Source organism: Vipera ursinii, assembly GCF_947247035.1.
Source record: "Vipera ursinii genome assembly, chromosome: Z".
NCBI classification, from domain to species: domain Eukaryota; kingdom Metazoa; phylum Chordata; class Lepidosauria; order Squamata; family Viperidae; genus Vipera; species Vipera ursinii.
In genome coordinates, this window is record NC_139517.1 from 22,639,462 (window position 1) to 22,652,666 (window position 13,205).

At 36.3% G+C, this 13,205-nt stretch overlaps 1 protein-coding gene across 1 annotated transcript; it reads right to left on the minus strand.

Annotated features, from left to right (window-relative positions):
- Positions 1 to 384: 384 nt before the first annotated feature.
- LOC310650022 (olfactory receptor 14J1-like) lies at positions 385 to 12,122 on the minus strand (the record flags this gene model as incomplete). The annotated part of the gene is made up of 2 exons (XM_083378857.1): positions 385 to 1,327; positions 11,218 to 12,122. The coding sequence occupies 2 exons, from the start codon at positions 12,120 to 12,122 to the stop codon at positions 385 to 387; spliced, it is 1,848 nt and encodes a 615-aa protein (XP_083234983.1).
- Positions 12,123 to 13,205: the final 1,083 nt, after the last annotated feature.

Here is a 13,205-nt window from a genome sequence, read left to right on the forward strand (position 1 = left end):
AATAAATATAAACTCTAGTTTGTTTGTTTTTTTCCCTAATGAAAGACTACCTGTATTGAACAGTAACCAGGATCTGAAACTGAAATCTCTAAAGAGAACGATAGAAAGATTTTGAGGGCATCAGCTCATCATTATAATCTGATCCTGATACTAAAACCTAGGATGGCAGTTTTCAACATAAGGAATTCAGGATGTTGCTAAAATAACACACAGCATTCTGCAAATCAGGGCAGTAATTAGAGTTTGGGTGATATTCTCTCAAGTACTATGTTGGTCTAGAATGGCAAACTCTACTTCTACCTTAGCTTCAACAAAAATAAGGGAAATAGACACAGAACATTTAATAAAAGGAAAATTTAAAAAAAAAATCTTCAAAATAAGTTGTTAGAATCTCCACAATTTTGACAGCACAGACTTGATTTTCTTATTTCTTATGCTGTAGATGATTGGATTGAACAGTGGTGGAAGTAAAGAATATAGAGCAGTTAATGCAAAATCTAAATAAATGGTAGTATTAGAAGAGGGTTTCAGATATGCTAAGCATGCAGGTACCAAAAACATGGAAAAGACTATAAGATGGGGAAGACAAGTGGAAAAGGTCTTCTGTCTTCCTTTCACAGAAGGGATTCTCAACACTGCCTTGAAAATCAGCGTATAAGAGACAAAAATAAAAATAAAACAACCTAATGTTGCAGTGATACTCACAAATATAACTCCAGCTTCAATTAAACTGAATCCAGAACATGATAACTTTAGCAATTGTGGAATTTCACAGAAAAACTGATTGACAACATTAGAACAGAAAGGAGTGGAAAAAGTGCTACTGGTATGCAACATTGCATAGAGAACACTTGTCACCCACACCAGAATCACAATTTTGGTGCAGGCTTTCCAATTCATCACTATTCCATAGTGCAGTGGATGGCAAATGGCAACATACCTATCATATGCCATCACTGTCAAGAGGGATAAATCCGATGCTTCAAAACAGACAAAGATCAAGACTTGTGCAAAGCAACCAAAGTAAGAGATCCGTGTGGTGTCCATGAGGGAATTTATCATGGATTTGGGGACAATGACTGAAACAATGCCCACATCCTGTACAGCCAAATTCACTAGAAAGAAGTACAAGGGGCTGTGTAGTCGATGGTCAAAAGCTACTGCAGAGATGATGAAAAGATTTGTTGCTGTAGTTGCCAGGTACAATATGAAGAATAAGAAGAAATGTAGAAGCTGCAGATGACGATCTTTGGAAAATTCCATGAGCAGAAAGTAAAAAACAATTGTCTGATTCTCCATACTTAAGTTAGGAATAAGATGAATGCCACTTCAGTAAGGAATCAGAGGTGAAAACACCATTAAATTAAAACAATGAAATTACAGCTTGATACGTACTGGGAACAGAAAGAAAACTTTAAAAGTAATGTGACAACAATTAAGCAAACACTACCATGTTAAAAGAATGCCAATGTCCAGTCAGCACACTCACCATTTATTTCAATTAATCATTGATGAAATTACCAACCAAAATATCTCTTCTTTTTTTTAACCTTCTTCCATCCCAATTCTTTACATTGTTTTTATGGTTAAAATGTTTGTTAGAATTTGGAAGTGCCTGACAAGATTTTCCAATTTTAACTATGGAAAAAAAACTTGGGAGACTTTACATTGGTCATTTTTATTACCTTTTATAAGGCTAAGTTGTTGGTAAAAAACAAAGGATGCCAGTTAAGTTTTGTCCTGGAAATGAGGAGAGTGTGAGTTTTTCTCCCACCTTAGGCATGAAAAACTGACTGAGCGACTTTGAGTCACACTCAGCCCAGCCCACCGCACAGTGTTGTTGTGGGTGAAATAGGAGGAAGAAGGAGAATTAGGTATGTTTTCAGTTTTGAGTTACTTAAAAATAATGAAGAAGGGATAGCAATAATTAAATAAATATAATATATAGTGCCTTGATCTCTTAGAGAAAAGACAGGGTATATAATTCCATGAATACATATATGTAGTGCATGGGATCAGAGACTGTTGGCTAATCTCTGAGTATGTTTAACACACACACAAGCACAAAGAAATGGAGATTTCTTTTTGACACATGTTCTGGGAGATTTTTGAAAAATAAGATTATAATGCTTAAAACAAACAAATAAATGTTGGTTGAGTATTTATATAAGAAATACGAGACCCTTACTTAAGACACTCATTACATCATTATATTATTTACATTGTATCTTGGTTCAAAATTTGCTTAATCTTACGGTCAAGACATTTTTTTTAAAAAAAGGGAGGAATTCATTCTCTTTTTCATCCAGAAGTTAAGCCTTATGCTTTAGAACAGGGGTGTCAAACTGCCGGCCCATAGGCTGGTTGCATCATACGGAGGCTGTGCCCACCCCAGCTCTGGCAATGCAAAAAAAGTTGTGATATGTTGCAATATGTCACGTGACGTGGCGAGTTTGACACAAGTGCTTTAGAAGAGGTCTGCTAGGCATTTCTAGTTCCAGAAGATATCCCCCTCTGAAGAAAAATAGATTGCCTTTACCTTTTGTACTATAATTCTAATAACCGTAGGAAAGAAAATTAATAGTATTAAAAGGGATCCAATAATTTCAAAGTAAGATCGGGCAAACACTCCCCTTAACTTTTCTTATTTGAATTCCTAATAGCTGTGTTTTGTTGACCCAATGGCAACATATGTAACAAAATAATAACAGTAATTGGTAAAGATGTCAAAATTATGTACTCTTCCCAGTAATAATTTTTGTTAGTCAGAACAAGGACCATAACCTGTTGAGGAGCTCATTTGCTTTTCCATGAGACTTCCTGTGTTGTGCTCTGCTTCTCTTTCTTCCTTTCCTCTTTCTCCCTTACTTCAAGTCATTCAGAAGATATGCAGACTGGGATAGGCAGCCCTAAGCTTCTTCCTTACTTGCCTCTGAGAGAAACCCCATTGAGCCTCTGAAGCGAGATTCTTTGCCCCCTAGACTGAAGAGCTCCACCAGTGTGGCCTTGATGCTGATAAAGGCCAGCTATGCCCCTCCCAGGATTTGGACTTGTGGGACAGCCCAAGAAAATGGTTGGGCTTTATGTAACATGAGCCATATTGCTTTCCTGGACTTTGCATGTTCAGCTTTCCTGACTCCTGGAAGCAAACAAGTTGAGTTGGGTTTCATAGGCTGGAAGAGCACAGTAGCTTCAACTGATCAGCTGGATTCAAAATCAGTCAAACGTTTCAGATTGGTCTTAGTCTTCAGCTTCAAGAAAATCATGGTTTGAGAAAGCCAAGAAATGCATTAAAGAAACCCAGAAAAAGACCACTGACAAAGTAGCTACCCACTATCATCCTTCCTTTCCAATTGATAGGGAAACCCTGTAATGCTAGCCTTCAAACTTTGTAATTCTGGGTACATAAGTGCTTTTAAAAATATTCTTGATTATCACTTCTATTTTTCTCACAGTTTATTACTTATACTATTTTAGCATAATAAAGTAATATGCCATCATAATGGTGTATTAAAGTAGATTATTCCACTGACTGATAAATGTTGGACTGGATGTACACTTTATTGACTAGCTAAGTTTTTAAAAACTCATATCTGAATGTTCCCACCCCAAATTAACAAAGATTAACAAGATATTTGTCTCTTTCATTGTTTTTGCTCTGGTATAGAATGAACATATTCTATCATAGTAATGAATTTGAACAACAAGAATCAAATTTTTAACTAGAATGGAAAACAAACATTATCCCAGGTGAATCTAGAAATGATATTACAGATGCTAATTCAGCAATTAGTACTCAGTTCAACCAGGGTATTTAAATTTGTGCAAATTGTAAAGTACTTCCTTTTTAATATCCAATATCTGCATGCAGAAGATGTACCATTATGTTAAGCATTATCTTGTTTTATTATTTAGGAATGTTATGGACCACCCTCTCTGCTACAGTAGATTTCCATTATTTTCTTCATAATACTTTAAATCTACCTTTTAGGATAAATCTCCCAACCCTAAAAAGTTTCTTTATTATAGCAAAGTAGTACTGGGTTATAATTTTATTTGTTTTTCAATCCTTTCCCCAGAGTCAGAAGTATAAAAGTGAGTCTAATACAAAGTCATTGATATGTAAAGAAGTGCCAATTCACTCTAAAAAGCAGGAAATGGCCTTTTGGCAGAACAATCAATGTATAGTAATCATCACTTACTATTTTTCTTCACAGATTTATTATTCAGTAATGCAGAAATGCTATAGAAATTGTCCAGCTATGAAAAATGGAATGGAAAATGAAATGGCCTTTTGGCAGAACAATCAATGCATAGTAATCATCACTTACTATTTTTCTTCATGGATTTATTATTCAGTAATGCAGAAATGCTATAGAAATTGTCCAGCTTTGAAAAAGATGTATCAGTGGGTAACTGAGTTTATACAGCATTTTGGAATATAAACAATAAGTTGTCTTTATATTTGTAATTATTTTGCTTCCTTCTAGAAGCAAAATATAATGAGTGTCTGGATGTTTAATATAATTAGCAATTACCAGTTACTAGTCTCAACACATGAGATTCTCCAGGGAATCACCTAGGGTATCCCCCATCCCCCATTATTTTTATTTTCTAAACATCGCTTAGGAGGCAGGATCCAATCTGGTCAGTCACCAGGACCAGAGGTTTAGTCTTCCAGGTTTTCAGACTCCTGAGGATGGGTTCCAACACGAGTCCAAAAGCTTGAAAGACTAAACCTTTGGTCCCAATGATCCAGATTGGATCCTGCAATGTTATCCTGGGGCCTGTATATTCATCTTCATTCATGAGGTCTAATATATATTAAACATTGTTGGTTCTTGAAATTAATTTTAGGATATCATTCCTTCTGATAAGCACAATATTTTATTAAAACTAATGAAATATACTGCAGACAAGGGAACCTGGCAAATATTCATGAGCCATAAAATAAGACAAAGTTAAATCTATCAATAACTGTAATTCATGCTTACTCCAGATTGGCAAAAAAAATCCCACTGAATACTTGACTATGAGTTCATTTTCACATTGCACGTATAGGTGGTCCTTGCCTATTAAACACAACTGGGATTGACAAATCTGTTAGTAAGTGCTCCAGTCCTTGTGACATCATATGACCATGCCAGACTTACCACTTTATTTTGACTTCTGTCATTAAATGAATCACTGGGGTTATTAAATAAGATATCATACGATCACTACTTAAAATTCCATTTCTTCATTCTTCATTAATGCTGCTTGGAGGGAGCCAGTTATTAAGCACATGAATGGCAATCACGTGACTCTTGGATGCTGCCAACATTCGTAAATGCAAAGCCATTTGTATTTACATTCATCAATACAAAGCCTTTGTACTGTTACTCAGTGAGGCAGTTGGTAAGTGCCTGTATCATGATAAAGTATTTATAAAAGCAAGGATTACCTGAACCATTATAAAAAGTTTTTAAATTTGTCTGTTTATGACACATGGAAAAATTTCATTGCCAGCTTTGACCTTTTGGAAATATCCTTTGTTGACAAATCCATGTTATGGCATTTGATGTCCACTTCTGCACCCCCATTTAATACAGAAGACCATCTCTATTCAATATATGTTATCTCTTTTGTGGAATTTTGTAAAGAGATTAAATCATTTTTCTACCATATGTGTGTGTGTGTGTGTGTGTGTGTGTGCATGTGCATGCACACACACATGTGTGTGTGGGCATGCATGTTTGTGCATGTGTCTATGACCCCTTCCATGTGTTGTCTTGTGAAAAGAATTAGTGTCTCATCTGCTCTGTCTGACAGTATAAGCCTTTAGGTGGCACAATATTACCATTAAGAAATGGGCTACTGGCTCTAATTCCATTCTCCTCTTGTTCAGGTGACTGTGCTATCATTTCTGTGTCTTGTTATTGAGCATCAAGGATGTCAATAACTTTCTTTTTTGGATACTGTTCACTGTTTCCAATAATGGGTTTCCTATATGAAACAGTGACATTCCATTACCATACAATGGATATGAAATTATGTAGCAGGCAGCATCAGAGTCCTTCATCCATGCTGCCTCATTTGTCAAGTAGGTTGATTGGTGTATTGGGTGAAAGGAGAAAGAAAAGTCAGGAATCCATATGTGTAGCTCTTATGGATGTACTGGACGTTTGGCAAGGAGAAATTGGGCAGTCGAGTCTCCTTTTTTTAGATGGCAGTTTTCAACACATGGAATTCAGGATGCTGCTAAAGCAACACATAGCACCCTGAAAAACAGGGCAGTAATTAGAATTTTGGGATTACTGGTTGACACCTTCTCAAGTACTACCATTGGTCCAGAATGGCAAACTCTACTTCTACCTCAGCATCAAAATATGAGGGGGAAAAGACACAGAGCATTTGATGTAAGGAAAAAAAAAGAAAAAATATTCAAAATAAAATGTTAGAATCTCCCCAATTTACAGACTTGAAATTCTTATTGCTTATGCTATAGATGATTGTATTGAATAGGGCTGGGAATAAAAAATATAAGCCATCTAAGTAAAATGAGATGTCAGAGGGAGATCACAAATATGCCAAACACACTGTTATCTGACACATAAGAAGTCTATAAGGTGGGGAAAACAACTGGAAAAGGCCTTCTGCCTTCCTTTCACAGAAGGGATTCTTAACACGGCCTTAAAGATCATGGTGTATAAGACAAAAATAAAAACAAAGCAACTAAATCCTGCAATGACATCAGCCACAAAGACTCCAATTTCAACTAAACTTCCTATCTAAGTGCATGACCTTACTTTTCTCACCACTGAATTGTATCTCTATGGAACTGTAATTTTGGAATATAAACATGAAACCATTTTTTATTGTGATGGTTTAAAAAGAAGCCTTCCAATGCAATTGAAAGAAGAGCTTCAAGAAAATTTGCAATTTTTAAAATGACAGGTTTGGGACTTTTTTCTCATGGATATTAACAAGGTTGGGAAATCCTTGAGAAAAAGAAAAGTTTGTAACTACTTGAAAAACATTCCAGAAAAGAAAAAGATTTTATTCCATGAAAACAAAGTGGAAGAAGTGACTTAAACCTAATGAGTCCATTGGAATTAGGATGGATTTTCATTGGTTTCATATTTGTAATTGAAAGAAAGTTTTAATCTAAAGTTTGAAAAGGTATCTTTTCCTTTATATATAATACTTAACTAATTCCTAAAGTTCTTAAAATACAGTCCAGGATTTTCTTGATTATATCTTCTTCAGATGGTATTTCTTCATTTTTCCAATATTGAGCAAAGCTGGGTGCAGTAGCACAAGCCTGTAAGCCAGCTACTCTGGAGGCTGAGGCTGGTGGATCGCTTGAGCTCAGGAGTTCTGGGCTGCAGTGGGCTATGCCGATTGGGTGTCCGCACTAACTTCGGCATCAATATGGTGATCCCTAGGGAGCAGTGGCTCAGTGGGTTAGGACACTGAGCTTGTCGATCAGAAGGTCGGCAGTTTGGCAGGTCGAATCCTGAGTGCCGCGTAACAGAGCGAGCACCTGTTACTTGTCCCAGCTTCTGCCAACCTAGCAGTTCAAAAGCACGTAAAAATGCAAGTAGAAAAATAGGGACCACTATGGTGGGAAGGTAACAGCATTCCGTGCGCCTTTGGCATCTAGTCATGCCGGCCACATGACCATGGAGATGTCGTCGGACAAGTGCTGGCTCTTTGGCTTTGAAACGGAGATGAGCACTGGCCCCTAGAGTTGGAAACGTCTAGCACACATGTGCAGGGGAACCTTTACCTTTACCTAGGGAGCCATGGGCCACCAGGTTGCCTAAGGAATTTTGTAAAATATTATTGAATGTTTATTTAAAAATATGTTGAGAAAATTAAAGAAAAAGATGTATTAGTGTAAAGAAAAATCTAGATCTTTAAAAAAAAATTCTATGAGGATAACTTGGAGGGAGCAATCTAATTTTAATGAATTAGTTGGAGTTATTTGGAATTTCATTGGTCTGAAAGTGAACTTTATGTATGCTAAAAGGAAGATTTTTAAAAAGATGCATTAGAATGTTAATGTTAATTTAAATTTAATTTTAGAAATGTTTTTAAAGAAAAGCTTGGTGCTTTAAAGTGGATGAAAAAATATTTTTCCCTTTAAGGTTAAAAAATCTGAAATAATACAGTGAATTTTGTTAATATAAATAGTGATATTTTATAAAGATTATCAAGTGCAAATAAGAATATATATTATTTTAACAGCAAGGAAGATAAAGCAGTAATGGCTAAATTGGTTGCTTTATTCAAAGAGAGAATATATTTAGGTTTTTTATTTGGATATCACTTCTGGATTTTGTGCTTGTGATAAAAAAAATGAAACTTTGACTTTGGTTTTGCCAATTAGATACATTTGTTGTTATAGAAATGGCTAGTTATATACTAATGTGTAAAAGTAAAAAGTTCTGATTGCAATGTTATCTTGTAGTGTGTTAAAAAAGAGTCAGAAGTCAGCACATTTTTTTTTATTCCCTTGTATCTCATATTTTCTTTGCCCCTTTCTTTTTTCTTCCCTTAATTTCCTAATTTTATTTTTCTTTGAATTTTATACATTGATAAAACAATAAGTTCTAAAATAGGATTTGGGGATATTGACTGAAACAATGCCCAATGCTGCACAGCCAAATTCATCAGAAACTGGTGCATGGGGATATGCAGTTGATTATGTAAAGCTACTGCAGAAATGATTAGAAGATTTGCTACTATAGTTGCCAAATAAAACACAGAGAACAAGAAGCTTTGTAACTCATGGAACTCTCCGCTCATAACCTGCTGAAAGAAGTAGCTGGTCTTTTAGTAACTAAAAGCTTTAGGGAAATTAAGAAAAGAAACTGCATCAAATGGTGTATACCCCATCATAAAACCCCTTTAAAAAGGCTTCTTTACCTCAAACACATTTTAAGCTATGAAAAGACATCAAGACAAGTGGGCAGAGTTTAAGCACATAATTGAAGAAGGAGGGTGCTTGATTAGAAGTGGTACTGAAGAGCCAGCTGGAAAATTGTGCAAGAACATCCTGATAAATCTAAATAAAACACATGTAAATGCATGTTGATTATTTTCCTTTAAATAATCCACATTTATTTGTTTATTAATATTGCCAGGACATCTATGCCAACTAGCAATAATTAAAATACAATATAAAAATATATATATTATAAATACCCAAAAATACCATTCTCAGACATAAAATGGTGCCAGAAAACACCCTCATCAATAATATAGACCAGAGTTCCCTTAATATTGGGCTGTAAAAAATACCAGTCTCTAAAGAAAGATATAGTCTAACAAATCCCATGACATACTTTAGATAATTGGCTGATGGAGTGTAAGAGTGACATGGAATAATATAGGAGACAGTGGATTAGTTTCTTATCCATGCCAGATCATAGGTTAAGGTGAACTATAAGTGCTTGTTTCCCCCCAATATTGGATACTGGGTGGGAGGAGATACAAAAGTCAGGAGTACTATTGGTGGATCTACTGGAAGATTTGCAAGGGTGAATGGATAGTACTGTGTATCTCTTTCCCTTAGATGCATGGTACATAAAAAAAATTATATGGTTCATGTAAGGTTGATTCATGCAATGTTGATAATATGTAATGCATATTATATAATGCATTATTCTGCATTATCTAATGCAGAATAAAGCAAGCATTTATTTCAATCACTGAAATTTTGTACTTGAGTTATATTTTGTTCTGCTTTGTCTTGATGATACACTTCGGTGCCATAGGACAGAGGTGGTGAAACTTTTAGAGACCGAGTGCCCAAACTGCAACCCAAAACCCACTTATTTATTGCTGGGTGCCAGGTGGGCATGGACCACTGGGTGGGTGTGGCTGTGGTGGTCATGGAAGATTGGGTGGTTGTGCCCAAGATGGGTGTGGTCAACTCAATGTTGCTTGTGGGGAGGGACACCTGTGCTGGGTGGCAGGGTTGGGGGAGCTCCAAAAGGTCTCTGGCAGGTGGGGCAGTAGGCAGGAGACTCATCCTGTGGGGTGAGGCAAGGCAGGGTGGGGGTGCCATTGCCATGGGGTAAGGCAAGGGATGGGGCAGCTGCTGCCTGACACAATCGGCCCCCGCACACAGAGGCCAGTGAGTGCATGGGAGCAAACAGTGTCCATCAGTAGTCACAGCCTGCCAGCCCCTCAACAGGTGCACTCTGGGGCTCCACAGCCCATCGCCAGCAGTTCAAAGAAGCTGCCTCCAAGATGGATGGTCAGCCAACAGCTGAGGGGGTGATGCAGTGGGTTGTGCCTGGGAAAAGGAGAGCATGCGAGGCCAGGAGAGACGGGATGGCAGGGAGGGAAACCAGCTGTGCTGGGATGCATTCAGCCATGTGGTACCTCAGCGAATTAGCAGGTGGTTGGTTGAAGAGGGACAGTTGCGACCTCTGGGTCATGGTGCCCACAGAGAGATAGGATGTTCTTTCTGATATTCAATCCAATTAACCTCCTTGACTTTGAGATGGTGCTATTGCCACCTGGTAGAAACAAGAATTCCTTAAACCTGGTGGTTTTACTTTAGGCAAGAAAGTAAAACATTCTAAGAGAAGATAGAAATATCCTTGGAAAAAATCCAGTAAAATACACTAAACCAAAGAAAGAAAATGTTTGCCATGTCTACTACTTTAAATGATATGGACAAAACTTACAACAATAAAAATATAAACAATGTTGTGAAGCTTCAAATTGAATAGCCTCTTTCTTTTTCTACCACTGGAAGTGTTTCTAAAGAAGGCAAGTGTCTCCCATATAGCTCATGGTGCAAATACACCTCTCTAACTTTCCTGATAAACTTTGTGTACTATTTTTTGTGGGATGGAGATCTTATAGGTAAAATAACACATCAACAAAAGCTGAGCAAATTTCCAATTTTACTTCAATTCCTCTAACATGGAAATCTAAGTTTCCCATAAATTTAGAACCGCAGTCAAAGGGTTTTTGTGTTAAGGTCAAACTTACTCCAGCATCTGAGGACATGGCACAATTTATTCTGTTAATGATGAACAGTATTTGCTGTTGAGTTTTCCTATTAAGAAAAAATGAATGGGGAGAAATTCAGTCTCATTCAATGAACCGGGCAAAAATTTGGTAAATTAGAAACTACAATGTTCTTCAAAAGAGCAGATAATGTAAAGAAAAAAAATATAGAAAAAAATGTTCAAAATAAAATATCAGAATCTCCACAATTTAGAAAGCACAGATTTGATATTCTTATTTCTTATGCTGTAGATGATTGGATTGAATAGGGATGGGAGTAAAGAATATAAGACAGTTAATGCTAAATCTAAGTAAGATGGAGTGTCAGAGGGAGATCGCAAATAGGCCAGGCATGAAGTTACCAAAAACATACAAACGATTATAAGGTGGGGAAGACAAGTGGAAAAGGTTTTCTGCCTTCCTTTCACAGAAGGGATTCTCAACACTGCCTTGAAGATCATAGTGTAGGAGACAATGATAAAAATAAAGCAGCCAAACCCTCCAATGACACCAGCTGTAAGGAATCCAATTTCAGTTAGACTAAAACCAAAGCAGGATAGTTTTAACAGTTGTGGAATTTCACAGAAAAATTGGTTGACAACATTAGAACAGAAAGGGGTGGAAAAGGTGCCAGTGGTATGCAAAATTCCTAGAAGGAAACCTGTAACCTCCACCAGAATCATTATTTTGGTGCATGCTGTCCAATTCATCACCATCCCATAGTGCAGTGGATAACAAATAGCAACATACCGATCATATGCCATGACAGTCAGGAGGGAGAAATCAGCACATTCAAAGGAGACAAAGATAAAGACTTGAGCAACACAACCCAAGTAGGAAATGTATCTAGTATCCTTAAGGGAATTTATCATGGATTTGGGGATGATGACTGAAACAATGCCCAGGTCCTGCACAGCCAAATTCATTAGAAAGAAGTACATGGGGCTATGCAATTGATTATCTAAAGCTACTGCAGAAATGATTAGAAGATTTGCTGTTATAGTTGCCAGATATAATGCAAAGAACAAGAAGAAGTGTAGAATCTGCAGATGTCGATCTTTTGAGAATTCCAGGAGCAGAAAGTAAGGCACGGTACTTTGATTCTCCATGTTTAAGTCAAGATGAAGATGAATGCCACATCTGAAAAGAATTCGAGGTGAGAACAATAACAATTAGAACATGTCCACAATATTTAGAGAATGACTAATTCTCTAATTAGTCCAATCAGTGCATTCTCCATTTTCTTTAATCCATTACTGATTAAGGAACAAGTCATTAACCTCTCCCATCCTGCCCCTTCCCATCCTAATCATATTTTTATGTAATGTTTAAACTATAAGAGGCTATCAAAAATATTCTCAGCAATGGAAGTTCACTTGGATCTCTGGACTAATCATTTTCTCAGCACTCTTGTAAGCCTGCAGTAGTAGGGAAAAATTTGAGAAGGGTGATATAATGTTACCTTGATCTCCTGGAGGAAAGGCAAGACACAAATCTTGAAAGTAGAGGCTGTCCAAATATTCAAATCACTTACCATTGTTCTGCACAGAAATTTTGTTTCTTATGGTACATGATGTTTAGACCCAGTATAGATTCAGTAATGGAGAAATAGTACCCAACATTTGTTCTGTCATATAAGTATGCATTACCAGTGAAAAAGTTTGTTTATATTTGGCATGCTTAATGATCTTTTGGTATCCCTCCAGACTTAATTACCCAGCATAGGACTATAGAGTCCAAGCTAAGCAAAATATTAAATGACAACTATTGTTATTGAATCTAAAATATGTATAAAGTGAGAAAATGTCATGAAAATGTTCTAGAACACATCTTATCACTTGGATTTTTTCCCATGTGTATTTTTTAAAAATATATTTCATCTTTCATACTTCTATTAAACAGAATACCCAAATCCACTACTTTAACATTTTAATGATATTATTGACTAAGAATCAGACCTCTATGTGGCAATCAAAATCCCAACATTTTTGGGCATATAATTTGCAGTTATGCCTACTTAACTAATGAAGTTTTTGTTCTTCCTCTTTAAAGTATCTCCTGTTTACTGCCATTATTATTTTTTAAAAATGCTAATGTAGTCTAATATATTTCTTAAAATAATCACACTTCTGTAAATTGATTTCTCCAGCATGCCATTTTTTTTCTCATCAGCTCTGATTATACTTAAGCCT